At 39.2% G+C, this 16,355-nt stretch overlaps 2 protein-coding genes across 7 annotated transcripts in view; both read right to left on the reverse strand.

The window, feature by feature from the left end:
• The window catches only part of LOC310722610 (uncharacterized protein), a 676,055-nt gene extending 675,950 nt beyond the window's left edge, over positions 1–105 (reverse strand). For both annotated transcript variants that reach the window (XR_014532409.1, XM_083535195.1), the window contains exon 1: positions 4–105. The gene's annotated coding sequence lies outside the window, so the exon portion shown is untranslated. The remainder of the gene's footprint in view (positions 1–3) is intronic.
• Positions 106–10,280: 10,175 nt separating this feature from the next.
• On the reverse strand, positions 10,281–15,840 carry LOC310722602 (erythroid membrane-associated protein-like). 5 transcript variants are annotated; one of them, XR_014532405.1, is made up of 7 exons: positions 15,735–15,840; positions 14,213–14,532; positions 14,035–14,060; positions 13,656–13,736; positions 11,974–12,060; positions 10,872–10,957; positions 10,281–10,791 (listed from the first exon to the last, which is right to left on the reverse strand). XR_014532405.1 is itself a non-coding variant. In XM_083535184.1 (6 exons), exons 1-5 carry the CDS (start codon positions 15,778–15,780, stop codon positions 12,006–12,008), a joined length of 528 nt encoding a protein of 175 aa, XP_083391310.1. In that variant the 5' UTR covers positions 15,781–15,840; the 3' UTR covers positions 10,281–10,791; positions 11,974–12,005. The 5 variants fall into 5 exon arrangements, 2 of the variants coding, with proteins under 2 accessions (XP_083391310.1, XP_083391311.1); XR_014532406.1 differs by having other exon boundaries at positions 14,035–14,094; XR_014532407.1 differs by having other exon boundaries at positions 14,035–14,094; positions 14,206–14,532.
• Positions 15,841–16,355: the final 515 nt, after the last annotated feature.

Here is a 16,355-nt window from a genome sequence, read left to right on the forward strand (position 1 = left end):
CACCTTCAGCGATGTGAAGAAAGACAAGGAGATAAACGTAAGTCTGCATTCTGACTGCCTCGTACCAACAGCACAAAAATGACACCTCAGTTTGAAAGCTGCACAATTCTGTTTTAGACAAAGCCACTGGGTCACATGGTTGCTGTGAGGTGTACACACACATACACAAACATTCCACTAAGTAGTCTACAGTTCCTCTTTTTCATTTTCTTTTATTCTATTTTTCCCCTCCTGAATAGCAGACCTTCAGATCCATTCGATATTCAAATCTATTATTTAATTCCTGTGTAGTTTAGAAAGTAAAAAAAATATATAAAAAAATTCCTGAAATAATTTCAGGTTGCTGAGGATTTAATGCTATGAGGCTCAAAATTATAATGAAATCCTACCAAAATAAAACAGAGCACACGTTGTTAAAACATTTTTTATCAAGCGTCGTGTGTTTATGTTCAGACCAGAGGGAAAAATTTAAATCTTCTGCTGCAGTGCCGAGGGCGCCACACATTGTTCAGTTCCTGGGCAGGACTGAGAACATCGCCTATTTAACCTGCCCAATGGAGAGCATTGTGCAGCCTCCATAACCGGCAGTAGGGTTCACTGAGAACATCATTCTTCTCCAGGCTTCGTCCAGGACTTTGCTTCAACCCTACCTACCTACCTACCTCTACCTACCTACCTACCTACCTACCTACCTACCTACCTCCACCTACCTACCAACCTACCTACCTACCTCTACCTACCTACCTACCTACCTACCTACCTACCTACCTACCTACCTACCTCTAGCTACCTACTTAGCTCCACCTACCTACCAACCGACCTATCTACCTACCTTCCTAGAACCTGTACATATAAACAAGCGTTTCTTTGAAAAGTTTCTGATGGTCCTTGAAGACAGGTGGAGTCACATCCACACAACCTTATTGATTAGTTGGGTACACTGATGTGGATCATGTCTTTGAGATATTAGGTAGGTATAGACGTATATGTTATGGAGTGAGTGAGTGTGGAGAGGTTGTGGTATTTCTTGCAGTGGATGGTTGCGTGATCGAGAAGTTTGACAGTTGATGGGTTGCGTAGTCTTCCCACTTCTCCACTAAATGGGTCACGTGTTGCCTGCCTTCACTCTGCGCTCTTAGCTGCGCATTGTGACATCACAGAGATAACTCATCACGATCATTTCATCCCGTAAGTTTCCCTCTAGTGGGGAAGTATGGTAGAACAACTATAGGGAAAGGCTTTCCTACAGGAAGGCACTAGATGCTCTAGGTGTAATTGAGGTGTCCTGAAGTGACCTATGCAGCCTCATTCTCCTGGTTCAAGCTAGTTCATTATTGGTTGTAACTGACTAAACCTGGTGTAGTGTCTTAAACGTATAGTATCTTAAATGTGTAATATCTAAAAGCCTTAACTCATACAATTCTACAAATGGTGAAAGTCCTGGAAAGGCCAAAGTTAATTACTGAACCATCTGGCCAGATGTTTTCCTTTAAGCCAAATGTATGAAAGGCCCATAATGCTTATCTTATGAGCCGTGACTGGGAAAATGAAACGGATGGTCGTCCTTAAATCAGTATAAGCCGAAGTATAGAATATGATCCAGGATGCATGTCCTCTTGGGAAAAGACCTCTGACCCGTTCTCACTGTATGTTAAGATGAATGGTCTGGGAAAGTTAGCGCTGGTACATTTGAGATATATTAAATCTGGACAAAGACAGGTTTCTCTTTAAGATAAACATTATTGCACAGTAGGCTCATATACATCTGTTATACATTAAGAGGCGGACCCAGAGAATGATCAGAATATATAATGAGTGTGCAGCCATGGATCGGGAGTCAGACTTTGAATCAGAGCGTGCTGACTCCAGGCTTGACCGGAAGGCCTGTAAAGATGCTATATTTCTGTGCTGAATAAAAATCATTATTTACACAAAATAACTGCGTCTACGGAGATTCCTTCCAACCGACAGCTACACTCCATCAAGACGACGAAATACACAACATTTCCTGGCGTCACGAATCCTGGGCGGTTTGCGGCCTTCTCAGCTTCGCGGATCTGCTCCGACGACTGCTCCCTGATCTGTCCGGCCGGCTGAAACGGTGAGCGTTTGGGGTTCCGTTTATCTGCTGTTGGGTCGCACCGTTAAAGGCCTGTGTGTGTGGGTTATTGGGTTGTTGAGTGTTGTGTTGTGATTGTCGGTTTGGGTGGCTCTCCGTTCTAAAATTTTTGCACTGCTGGGCAGCGCAAAAGGGGGGATTTGACTGTAATAATGCTTTAAGGAAAATTAAACGTTGAATTACAATAGAAAAGAAGCGAAGTAAAAAGTTCAAGAGAAAAAAAAAAAAAGGAACAGGAATAAAGAGAAAAGTGAAGAAAATAAGAGTTGAAGCTAAAGTAAAAAGTAAAAGGTGAATGACTCTGAGAAAGAGTAAAATATGGTAAAAAAGTTAAGGAAATAAAGGAAAACAGGAATATAAAGGTTGAAATAAAAAGGGAAAAGTAAGAATAAGGTTTAAAGAGGAAGCCGCAAGATTTGGACAAAAACCCTCAGGGAGGTGACATTTAAGTCAGGCCACAAAACCTGGGCATTCACTAGGTGGATTTCAGGTCAGTTCTGGGAACTGGATGATGCAGAATTAAAATTCAATTGAAGTTCCCACTCTGACTAATTAGCTGACGAGCTAGGTGATGATGCAACTGTCATTTGAATTTCTGCATATCAAAGAGGTAGCATAAATTTAATAAAGGAAGGAAATAAAGAGAAAATAGAATAAAGGTGCGGCAAAATAGCATGCTATAAGTTTGTATGACTGAGTCGACTATAGTGTATGTGGAATTTGTGTGTGTGTGTTGAGGAAAACGTGTGTGCGCTTTGAAAAAAAAAAAATAAATAAATAAATAATAATAAGAGAAGATAAGGGGTGTCTCTCCCTTTCTGTGCGCGCGGAACTAAGTGTGTGTTTGTGTTTGCGCGTGTGCGCTCAGCTACGAGTGAAGTCCCTCTTTCTCCGCTGTGGGCGAAACCCCCCTCTCCCTCTGCTTTTCTGTCTCTCTGCGTGTGAGGGTCTGCGCTCCGCTGCAGGCGGGCGGGATCCCCTCCCTTTCTCTCTCTTTCTCTCTCCCTCTCTCTCTTTCTCTCTCTCTCTCACTCTCTGGAAAATTTGTGTGTGCGTGACTGATTGCAATATGTGCTGAGATGTGTGATATATAGATATGAATAAATACATAGGAGAGTTAAGGTGGAAAACAAGGGTTAGTTTCTAGTAACTATAAGGATAATATTTATCTTCTATTAAGAATAAAACAATGAGCCTCATTACATGAGAGGACTGAATCTGTTAAAACTTATGAGCTTCCTTCGGAAGACCTTTTTCTGTTAAATAACAAAAGACAAGATAAAAACAATGAGCCTTTTTGGGAAAATATTTTATGGCTAAATAACTTTATGAGCCTCTAAAGAGGACCTAAATACGAAGTCAAAGCCCCTTAATACTGAATGAATAAAGATATCCCTACAGTGAGACAAAACACTCCCCTGCCCTGAATGAATAATATAATTCCCAAAAAAAAAAAAAAAAAAAAAAAAAAAAAAAAAAAAAAAAGGACATATTCAAGTAGAGAAGTTAATGAGGGTGGTGTGTGTGTGCGTGTATGAGCAACTATTATAATAAAAGTGATTATTGTATATGTATATGTATTGGTTGTGAGTAATACTGATTGATAAAAGAGTTGGGGTGATTATTAAAGTAAAGCATATGGAAGTTCATGCAATATGATGTTTAGAGGAGATAGGAAATCTGTAGAGCATAAAATTCTGAATGCTGATGGACGTTGTGTGTGTGAAGTATGAGCTGTTATCTGTAGAGAACTAAAAAAGGATCTAAGGTCCTGTCTGCCTCTCTTGTTGAATCTTTGGTGTGTGTGCGCGTTGCTGAGACAGTTGCTCAGAACGTCACACGGATTGAAGCACGCTGACGAAACAACATGGTCAGCGCATGGCTTCTGGTTGATTAAGGCCAGTGCTGTTTTATCATAAATAAATAAATAAATAAATAAATAAATAAAGTTTTTAAATAAATAAATAAAGTTTTTAAATGCTTGGACTTGTATTTGAACATGTGTGTGCGTATCCAAATATATATTTTTACTGTGCCGTTTGATCTCTCAGCTTGAGAAGTAACGCAGTGAATTACATTTTGTGTGTGACCTTTGTGTTATGCAGTTTAAAGGATACTTGGCAACGGACTGACCAGTCATGGTGTTTAACTAGATAATCATTTGATTTGTACTCGTTCAAGGGTTGTTGATGCGCGTTTTACAATTTGTTTGTGGGTTTTTGTTGAAGTTAAATTTAAGTCATCTTTAATTTGGTAGTTGGTATCAATTTATGCGTACAAGAATACAGATAGTTGTCATAATGTCAAAAATAATTACTCCTGTAGTTGTGGTATGCGAACAAGTTTTTGTGTAGAGAGGTTATAAGCAGGTGGGGACTTCCGGATCGAATATCCTCAGATAACGGTAAAGAATTTGTGGATAAAACAGTCAAATTAATCTTACAAAAGTTGGGAATTAAACAGCGTCTTGGAGCAGTGTACCACCCACAAAGTCAAGGAATGTGTGAAAGAATGAATGGTGTTTTAAAGAATCGCATTGTTAAGATCTGTCAGCATACGGGTTTAAATTGGGTAGCAGCGCTTCCGTTGGCACTGATGGCGTGTCGATCAAGTGAGCTGCGTGATTTGCATATGACACCTCATGAGTTGCTAACGGGAAGACGGATGCCGACTCCTTGTTTGCGTACCAGTGGGAAAGGTCCAAGTCTAGCACTTTTGGAAGACGAAATGCGAACTTATGTAACATATATGGTCAGCTTACATAAAAAGATATCCACATATGTTTTTGACAGGCAGAGGAAAGACGAGGCGCAGCAGAAACTTGATGAGCAAAAGAGCACCACAGTGCAACCCGGAGACAAGGTGTTTGTGAAAGTGTTTAGAAGAAAGTGGTATAACGAACGTCGGGAAGGACCATTTGAAGTGGTCCGCAGTACTGGAACAGCGGTCCAGGTCAAAGGGTCTCCAACGTGGTATCATTTATCACATTGTGTTAAAGCACCAAAAGAGGAGATAACGTGTTCCCAGAGTCAGGATGTTGAAGGTTCAAGAGAATTGGAAGAAGGTATGGGTGAGCATGCAGCAGGAGAAGAGATGCATGACAATAACCAGAGTCAAATCCCAGAAGGGGAGATTGTCCGTGATTTGGGCAATGGTGATGATGATGTGTATGCTTTTAATGATGCCAGAAATGACAGTACAGTTAACGGACAGGAAAGAAAATTTGGGGACATTGATTTCCAGCAGGTTCCCGAATCAGCAGAGCCTGTGGCGGTGGAGAGAAATGCGTCACAGGTTAAGAAGGACTGTAACTCAACTGCAGGAGAATCAAGAGAGACAGCTGACAGAAGGAGTCCGAGGCCGGCTCGGAGAAGGGTTAGACCAAAACGATACGAGAACTAGAGCCCATGTGGCTATAGTTCCTCAGCAGATCGCTACAACACCCTCTCCTCCGAAGGTTGTTATCAGAGCTAAGTTAGGGAAAGCGGTTGTTCTTCCTTGTCAATGTGGAAGATGGAATGTTGGTAGTACTAATCCTCCTAAGTGGAGGAATAATCATGGTGAAGATGTGTTGTTGACAGGACCCGGATTTGAAAGTGTGCCTCGCGATCAAAGAAAATATTTTTTGTACAATGACATGAAGTTGGTGAAGATGCAGACGGATTGTTCACTAGTTTTGCGTAATGCTACATGGGAAGATGCAGGTGAATATGTGTGCACTTATTTAGAACCAGCATTTAAATTTGTGCCAATTTTTAATTATTGGGAGGATGATTATGTAACGCGTAAAGTGACACTTGTGATAAAAGGTTTGGAACCTAGTGGGAGTGTCACGGATATTACAAAGGTTCAAGATCAATCTAATGCAATGACTACTCCGAGAATGAATAATTCTCAAACAGAGCTTGTTACAGTAGTGCTGGGTACAACTAAGAGTGTTATTACATTAACCCAGACTACTCCTACTTTATCTACAATTGTAAAAGAGTATAATGATACAATAGTGCCAATACCTTTGATGCCTGTGAAGTTTGTAAACGTGACACAGGCGCCGGACGTAGTGACCTTAGAGTCGACAGAAGTGTTAAATATGACTCAGGAACCCATGTTAAAAACAAAGCCTACAGTAAATGGTAGAGAAGAGACCTTTGAGGCCGGGAAACAGATGTGGGATGAGCATGTTGTAGCCTCAGCTGAGATAACTCAGGAAAATATATCAGATACAATGAGTGACTATTTTAATTCTACTCAAGTTCGTACTTTGCAAAAGAGAGACAGTGACTGGAAAGCATATGGTTTCGATTCATCGGTGTTACAGATTGCTGACCCCTGGGCAAGTAGGAACTTATGGTTCCAGCAGATAACTCATTCTGTTAGATCAGTTAGAAATTTGAATTGTCCATGTGTGGTGAAAGTTTCATCACCAGGCACATGGCCTTCAATTTTAGAAACGGTGCCAGAACCACTAACTATTAGGTGTCAGTCCTTTGCATTATCGTGGTTGTTGTTTCAGCAGCAGGCATCGACGGATATAATAATGGCTTTGTCAAGTAGTCTGTTTAGGCCTAAATATGATTGTTTATGGTTGAAAGAATTACCTTATGTGAATCTACTGGATCAACATGAAAATATAATAACAGCAGTCCCTGAGCCGATGGAAGTGACACCTGTGAAAGCTGCTGGTTGTTTCTGTTCAAATGAAACGTATACTGGTTTGGGGATGTATATGGGAGTATCTGATTGTGACAGCTATTTGATGAATTTGGGCCAACATGATAATAAAAATATTAGTAAGTTGTATGAAGTAAAGTTTCGTGCGCCACATCAGAAATATAGTAAAACTTTGATGGTAAGGAATCAAGATTTGCCTGGAAATGTGACAATAGGAAATTTTAGAGATATTTGGTGGGTTTGTGGTGATAAGGCATATATATTTCTGCCTTATGGATGGATAGGATGCTGTTACATGGCAAAACTGAAGCTCCCATATGAGGTTTTTACAGTACAGAAGGGAGACGGTCCTGATACAAATCAGTCAAATGTTGTTTCTGCTAATAGGAGGAAAAGAGCATTGGCACAGTTCCATAATTTGGAGTCATACCATTTGAGAATAAGCCTAGGAGAAAAGTGGGGTATAGGACTATTCCCATGGTATGGTGTGACATTTTTAGCTGATCATATTGATAACATCACTTATACATTACAGGGTTTCGCCAATGAGACAATAAGGGGATTTGATTTTCTGTCTAATACTCAAAGAAGTCACAGATTGACCCTGCTAAAGCATGACATGGCGTTAGATTATATATTGGCCAAGCAAGGTGGCCTATGTGTGGCTTTGAACTTAACTGGTGACGCATGTTACACCTTGATCCCCGATTCTTCTGATAATATGACTAGTGTTATAGAGGCATTGCGTAACATACGAGATGCCTTCGGTCCAGCTGAAGGAGCCGGATGGTCTGCTAATTCTTGGCTGCAAGACAAATTAGGGCCGTTAGGTGCTGTCCTAGTACAGATTTTTATGGCAGTTGTCGTATCGTTGTGTGTGATGTTTTGCTTTTGCACGCTGTTGCTGACCTTTGCGAAAGCAATGATATTGCGATGGGTTGGAGTTGTGATGCCTGGGGACGGTACCCAGATGGCGCTGCTGCGAACAACAGATGAGGATGGAATGGAATTAGATGGTGAACTGATGGAGAAGTATCCGTTTTGATATTAGTTCTTATTGTGATTCTTCATGTTATTTGGCTATAGGCTTACTTTTTAATAGTTTCCCCCTATACTGTGTTCGGGTGAAAGGGGGGAATGGAATGTGATATGATTCATTTGTTGCCTGAGAAGACGATACTGGTTGGTTTTTTTTTTCTTTTCTTCTCTCCAAGGAAACAATATTGGGGGAGATTTGAAGGCTCGGAACAAGGAATGCTGTGATTCTACACATCGGCGACCCCATACTGAGAATCAACGCAGCCGCGGATGGACATTTTCCCCCATACACACATATATATGTTTATTATAGGATTTTATGTGTTACAGTATATCCAGTGACATTGATAGAAAATGTTTATACTAGTAGTAATCATAGTAAGTCATGATAGTTTTTAAGTTTCTTTTGATACATAACCAATGCATATGTATTACTTCTTGTTAAAATCTTGATTGGGCTGGAGTACAACTTGTGGCCACCTGGGGCAGAGGGGCCGTGAGAGCGGTTTTCCTGTCTTGATTGTTTGAAGGATATCTAAGGAGAAACGGCTGCCTGACAGGTTTTTTCTCTCTCACACTCCATAAATTCATTATATTGTTAAGGTTCTGTGACAGAATGTATTATTACTATTTCTGTAACCAATGATGAATATGTATGCTATATTTTTTCGTTTGTCGTGGGATTATTGATCCCCCGAAGGGGGGAAATATGTAGTGTCTTAAACGTATAGTATCTTAAATGTGTAATATCTAAAAGCCTTAACTCATACAATTCTACAAATGGTGAAAGTCCTGGAAAGGCCAAAGTTAATTACTGAACCATCTGGCCAGATGTTTTCCTTTAAGCCAAATGTATGAAAGGCCCATAGTGCTTATCTTATGAGCCGTGACTGGGAAAATGAAACGGATGGTCGTCCTTAAATCAGTATAAGCCGAAGTATAGAATATGATCCAGGATGCATGTCCTCTTGGGAAAAGACCTCTGACCCGTTCTCACTGTATGTTAAGATGAATGGTCTGGGAAAGTTAGCGCTGGTACATTTGAGATATATTAAATCTGGACAAAGACAGGTTTCTCTTTAAGATAAACATTATTGCACAGTAGGCTCATATACATCTGTTATACATTAAGAGGCGGACCCAGAGAATGATCAGAATATATAATGAGTGTGCAGCCATGGATCGGGAGTCAGACTTTGAATCAGAGCGTGCTGACTCCAGGCTTGACCGGAAGGCCTGTAAAGATGCTATATTTCTGTGCTGAATAAAAATCATTATTTACACGAAATAACTGCGTCTACGGAGATTCCTTCCAACCGACAGCTACACTCCATCAAGACGACGAAATACACAACACTGGCTTTACAGTTTCTTGAATAAGTCAGTAGCACAATAAAGACCCCCACAACCTGAATCAGGTGTGGATATGCAGAGGCAGAGACATGGTTGAGTTTTGTTTGTGAATGGAGGTAAGTGTTCTCTCCACACAGGTGTTGAATTCAACAGCAAATCTAAAGCTACATAAAGCATGATATAATGAGATAAATCTAGATGTTCTAGACTGGAAATAAAAAACAAGGGCTGCTGGATTTTGAAACAACATTTTTTTTATTATTTTAATTGGACTGGAAATTAAGACAAGCTGGACTTTATGTGAAATCTAGATACAGGGTCTTGGTCTTGACCCATAAAATCTAGTGAAATCTATGTTACGCTCCAAATGCTTGTTGGTAGATCAGAACAATCATTAATTTAGTTTTTAAAAAATTTGATGCACATGCAATTTGTCACATTATCCATAGCAACTCATACAACAAGCCATTAAAACAATTATTCTAAAACAATTATTACACAGGTCAGTGCACTTTAAGTGCCAGTCCCAAGCCCGGATAAATGGGGATGGTTATGTTATGAAGGGCATCCAGGGAAAACGTGCCAAAGTAGGCAGGAGAACAAGGAGGTGCGACAGCAGGTAAAGAGGGATGTGTGCGAAAGCCAAGGAAAAGGCATATGAGGAGCTGTAGGAGAAGTTAAAACACTAAGGAAAGGGGAAAAGGATTTATACAGATTGGCCAGGTAAAGAGACCGCTGGGAAAACATGCTGGGAAGGATGTGCTGCAAGTTAGAGCAATAAAGGATGCAGATGGAAATGTAGGATTAAGTAGGAGTGAGACAGAGCACATGTGTGAATGAGAGGGAGGGCAGTGGAGGGGTGCGGTTGCAGGGAGAAAAGGTGGAGAAGGTGAAGTTCAGGTACCTGGGGTCAACAGTACAAAGTAATGGAAAGAGAAAAGTAGTGTTAGAGAAGTGCAAAAAAGAGTGCATGCAGGGTGGAGTGGGTGGAGAAGAGTGATAGCAGGAGTGATTTGTGATAGAAGAGTATCTGCAAGAGTGAAAGGGAAAGTAATAGGACTGTGGTGAGAGCTGAGATGGTTTAGAGACAGTGACATTGAGTAAAAGACAGGAGGTGGAGCTGGAGGTAGCAGAGCTGAAGATGTTGAGATGTTCATTGGGAGTGACGATGATGGACAGGATTGGAAATAAGTTTATTAGAGGAACAGCGTATGTAGGACGTTTTGGAGACAAGGTGAGGGAGGTGAGATTGAGATTGTTTGGACATGTGCAGAGGAGGGACATGGGGTATATCAGTAGGAGAATGCTCAGGATGGAGCCACCAGGAAGGAGGAAAAGAGGTTGGCCAAGGAGGAGGTTTATGGATGTTGTGAGGGAAGACATGCAGGTAGTTGGCTTGGAAGAGGCAGATGTAGAGGACAGGGGGGTATGGAGACGGATATTCCGCTGTGGCACCCCCTAATGGGAGCAGCTGAAAGAAGAAGAAGAATACAATATGATGTAAACACTGCAATTTTTGTACACATTTTCTTTTTCTTGTTTTGAGTTTCACAACTTCAGATTCACACTTCCATCTCCATCGGTTGCGCTGTAGAGAAACCGACCAGCATCTGATGAAGAGAAGTGAAAAGTGGAAAATAACATCACACACACATTTTGTATAATGACACACCAGGATAAAACTGGGTACCTTTTTTTGGGTGGTGCAATAGACCAAAGCCACAATTTGCAGAATGATCGCAGTCCCCACGGTGATGGGGATGAATGGAAAAGACTCTGTTTGAAAGATTTTTTAAATTTTATTTTGAAATACAGATTTTTTAATTAAATTCTAATGTGTATCATCTAACATGGTTTTTAAACAGAATATATAATATTCTTACTTTAGTTTTACAATTTCGCTATAAGAGAACTGAAAGAATGTTACATATTGCTGCGTAGTGTTTTATTCTTTTGCTGAACGTTTTTTTTTATTTGAGTTTCAAGACTTAAAAAATACAAAACAATGTGCAAAATATTTAATCAAACTCGTATAGTGAAAACGCAATCATTCACAGATCCCTTGAGAAGAAGGGAACAAAAAAGATCTGGAACATTTTTTAGAAAAATCCTGACAAAAATGCTTCAAGAAACTGAAAACAGAAGGAAACATCCATCAAAAGTTTAGCCACACAACATTAAAAAGCAAGCAAAGAACTCAAACACAGGTGGTGGTGATTAGCTACTGTTTAAAAAGCAGAGGGAAAATTGGGGACATCTGGTGGACAGAGAGAGTAATGCAGTCTGATTCCTAACGGGACACAATCCTGAAAAACTGTAACTAAAAACAGATGTGATAAATATTAAACTTGGAATAAAACAAACAAGGATGTGCTTTTATTGGTAGCAGAGCAACTTTAAGATAAAAACTAGCTCTTCAGATTTTTAAATTGAACATAATAATATGAAGATTCAAGATTTCGAAATTTCAGTTGTGACCCCTATAGGAAGTGGGAAACATTGGATTCAAAAAGTGTTCAGTTGCAACTTCGTATCATCGCACAGCAGGACACAGTGTTTTATCGAATACTTTAAAAGATATCTAACTCAATTCCTGAACTTCTTTTGACCTTGTGCTCAGAGTGGTTGTAGTAATTTAAATGTATATTCATTATCAATTATATTTCATCCCACAACAATAAGAAAGTAAGACATTCTAAACACTGAATATATTAAAAACATTTTAAAATAAAATAATACAAAAATGATAAGAAGATTGGTAGGAAGAAGGAACAGCAAAACGCTAACTTTACCTTGACTACTTGACTGCTTCTTGCCCTGACGTTCACACACTCCTCCATCCTCTACAGTCAGGTTTGATATGCTCATAGTCACATTTCCTGAAGAGATCAAATGAAATGCATGAATAGAGAGAGTACGGTTTACTGGTAAATAGAATTTCTCACGGAAATATAGATGAATATACAGTGGTGTGAAAAAGTGTTTTCCACAACATGCAATTTTTAAATAAAGGTTTTTATTATTATTGAGGGTAAACCCTGGTTGAAAAAGTGTTTGCCCCCTAAAACTAATAACTGGTTGGGCCTCCCTTAGAAGCCACAACTGCAATCAAGTGTTTGTGATAACTTGCAGTGAGTCTGTTACAGCGCTGTGGAGAAACTTTGCTCCACTCATCTATGCAGAATTATAAAAATTTAGCCACATTGAAGTGTTTCCCAGCATGAACCACCTTTTTAAGGTCATGCCACAGCATCTCAATAGGATTCAGGTCAGGATTTTGACTAGGCCACTCTAAAGTCTTCATTTTGTTTTTCTTCAGCCATTCAGAGCTGGTGTGCTTTGGATCAGATCCCAAGTTCGCTTCAGTTTGAGGTCACGAACAGATGGCCGGACATTCTCCTTCAGGATCTTTTGGTAAATAGCAAAATTCATGGTTCCATTGATCACAGCAAGTCTTCCAGGTCCCGAATCAGCAAAACAGCCCCAGACCATCACACTACCACCACCATATATCACTGTTGGTATGATGTTCTTTTTCTGAAATGCGGTGGTACTTTCACACCAGACCTAATGGGACACACAGCTTCTATAAAGTTCAACTTTTGTCTCGTCAGTCCACAGAGTACTTTCCCCCAAAGTCTTGGGGATTATCAAGATGTTTTTTGGCAAAACTGAGATAAGCCTTGCAGAGCCTTGCAGCCATGAAAATCATTTTTGCCCAGTCTCTTTTTTATGGTGGAGTCGTGAACACTGACCTTAACTGAGGCAAGTGAGGCCTGCAGTTTTTAGGATGTTGTTGTGAGTTCTTTTGTGGCCTCTTGTATGCGTCGTCGCTGTGCTCTTGGGGTAATTTTGGTCGGTCGGCCACTCAAGAGAAGATTCTTCACTGTTTCATGTTTTTGCCATTTGTGAATAATAATGGCTCTTACTGTGGTTCAATGGAGTCCCAAAGCTTTACAAATGACTTTATAGCCTTTTCAAGACTGATAGATCTCAAATACTTTCTGTCTCATTTGTTCCTAAATATCTTTTAGCAGCAAACTTTATTTTCGACAGCTCTAATCTGGTGACCCAGAAATTATGTTTAATACAATTGTGTCAGTTAAATATACTAAATTATATTAATTGTTACTTTCTAAAAATTGGTATATTTCTGTTTTTATGTTTTTTTTTCCTAGAAAAAAACCCCAAATTGTGATTATTGATTGTTATTAGGTGAAAGGCATTAATGTTAAAGGTTTATAGATTCTACAACATAAGAAATGACAAGATTGTTTGTCATGGACTTTCTACACAATGAAATGGATGAGAAATTGGAATAAAACACTTGAGGACATACAGTGTTTTAAAAAAATGATTCATTTTGAGGTGGTGGGTGTAACTCCGCTTAATTACACTGTTTATTTTCAATAGAACAGCAAAACATCAAATGTTTTATTGCATACTTCTTTAAGAAAAATAAAATAAAACTTACTTCCTGGTTGTTTTGTGCTCCCTGTGGATTTTCTGTCTCCGTTTGTGCTTGTTGCCGCTGTTGTACGAATCATCCAAGGAGCTGAAGGGTCAAATAATCAGTAATGTAAATGCATATTCATAAATCATATTTGACTCCACACAGTGAGAAGTTAGATAGTTGGTGCATTTTGATCAGCTCCCTAAATGGTGAATCACTATATCATTTATATTGTATATCATATGATAAGGACCCAGGAACACTACACAGTAGTGCATTGGTGACTCAGTTTCTGTTGACTAACTAACTGAATTACATCCATCAATTTAACAACCCATACTTATCAAATATTTAAATTTTATAAGGATGTGGTCTTTAAAATGGTCGAATTCTTGCTCACCTCCAATACCGAACCTGGGAGCTGCTCTGGGATATTAGTCAGTATATTAATTCTTATGTCCTGTTTGAGTCAAAAAATAACTAATTAAAGAAAATATTTTATTGATAATCAAGAAAATTTTCCTTAACATCATATTTATATAACAGAAATTAGAACAACAGTTTGCATTACCTTTTACTTTGAGGAACACAAGTCTTAAGTAACTCGTCCGATTCTTCTCCTGACATTGATACGTTCCTTCATCCTCTGCAGTCAGGTGCAATATTCGGATAGTAAAATTTCCTGGAGCATCAGCATTAACCATCTGAATTCGGCCCTTGAAGCGGTCAGTCTCCTCAATTGGATAGATGTCATAAAAAACATGTGGTGGATCTTTTCTATACTGCCATTTGAGATTTGGTACTGTACCCTGTTGACCAGTGCAGGAGCACGGCAGCACCGCAGACCCTCCTGGTGATGCATCAATGATAATCTTATTATAATCACCTAAAGTACAACCTGTAAAGTACAAAACAGTGCATCAGCTTTATCATCATCATTATGATTACAAGATCATCCTCTGGTATTTATAACTCATACTCCAGTAACCACATTCAGGTACGTAATTTCGCTGCTATGGAGAGCATCCAGCTCATTCAGTGTAACATGTTTAGTCAGTCTTTCTCCGTTGCTAGCAAAAATTCTATCTGTGAGAAGTGTAAGTTAGCTCTTTGACGGAGAAGATCCTAGCATTAGAGGAGCGCATTCAGTCTAGGTTCTGCAGGGGAAAGTCCTAGGTAGAGTTAGCATTCCCCCGACTCCAGCATTAGAGCCCTCGCAGGGGGGCACCCACGGGAGCACCATTCCTCTCCCCAACTGGGTTGCTCTCCTCCGTACCCCGAAACATAATATATCTGTAATAAATGGACATTTGGTGCAACCCAGAGGAGGACAAGTTCCCTCTTGAGTCTGGTTCCTTTCAAGGTTTCTTCCTTGAAGGGGGGCCGTCTCAGGGAGTTTTTCCTTCACCACAGTCACCACCGGCTCGCTCATCAGGGACAAACTTACACTTATGAAGAACATTTTATTTTTTTTTTACCATCACATCATCTGTGTAAAGCTGCTTTGAGACAATGTAAATTTTTAAAAGCGCAATACAAATAAAAATTAATTGAATTAAATTGAGTTTTCATCCATGCAATTGATAGACCTGATACACTTCTTGAATGTGGTCTTCTCTGGCGCTAAGACACGTGAAACTAAAACACACTATTTTTTTTTTATTTATATCAATCCCATCATGAGGCCCAGACCAGGAAATGTGCTTATACACACTTTTTTTTAATAAAAAAATTATTAAATTTCTTTAAAATGTTCAAACAAAATCTGAATGAAAAACCTTATTGGAAAACATGTCAGTTGAAGGTCCTTTTGTAAACTACTTTTGAAATGTCAAAACAAGTGAGTTCGTCTTTTTCTTTCATCTCTCCCTTTATTTATCTCTTCATCTCTCTCATTCTATTTTAATTTTCCTGAGATATTAATAGTGATAATAATAATAAAAAAAATCACCAGGTACAAACTTTTCACTTTATGTGTCGCTTTATGAAAAAACACCAAAAGTTTGAAGAAAAAAAAAAAAAGGGAATCTTTATTCTAATCCTATTTTTAGAAAGAGATCGGTAGAAGTGAGAAGGTACAGTAGAGAAAGTGGGACTTACCATCAGCGATGTGAAGAAAGATGAGGAGATAAACGTAAGTCTGCATTCTGACTGCCTTGTACAAACAACACAAAAATGACAGTTTGAAAGCTGCACAATTTTGCTGTGCAACAGTTGTGGGTTTGCCACCGAGTCACATGGTTGCTGTGAGATGTATACACACATACCCGCACACACGCACACAATTTAATTTCTTGTTTACAGTAATAGGTAATGCAAAGCTGATTAAAAGGAAAAAAGAAGTATAAACGTTTTACTTAAATATTAACACTGAGCAAAATCTCTTTAATTTGTGCTTCAGATACAAAGCATTGAGACAAAGCATGAGAAAGAGCCTGACACTTCTTTTGTGCTTTTACACATTCCACTAAGTAGTCTACAGTTCCTCTTTTTCATTTTCATTTTTTTTTTTTTCCCAATTGATTAGCAGACTGGCAAATTCATATCCAAATCAACGGTTAAGTTCCTGTGTAGTTTAGAAAGTAAATGAAAAAAGAATAAAAAATCCAAAACAGAACACAAATGCTCAATCACTGTTTGTGAATGGAAGAGGGGCAGAATCTTGGACAAGGCTGTGAGTAGATCCATGAAAATGGCTGTGTCAATGCTGGTTGCTGCAAA

This window comes from Silurus aristotelis (assembly GCF_946808225.1).
Source record: "Silurus aristotelis genome assembly, chromosome: 29".
NCBI classification, from domain to species: domain Eukaryota; kingdom Metazoa; phylum Chordata; class Actinopteri; order Siluriformes; family Siluridae; genus Silurus; species Silurus aristotelis.

Bases quoted from the DNA above. Each gene is read 5' to 3' on its own strand.
- LOC310722602 (XM_083535184.1), bottom strand. From the start codon at position 15,780: ATGCAGACTTACGTTTATCTCCTCATCTTTCTTCACATCGCTGATG. The intron at 14,533-15,734 runs GTAAGTCCCACT...TGTACTTTACAG, and splicing joins CTTTCTTCACATCGCTGATG to GTTGTACTTTAGGTGATTAT. The intron at 14,061-14,212 runs GTAAAAGGTAAT...CTAATATCCCAG, and splicing joins TAAGACTTGTGTTCCTCAAA to AGCAGCTCCCAGGTTCGGTA.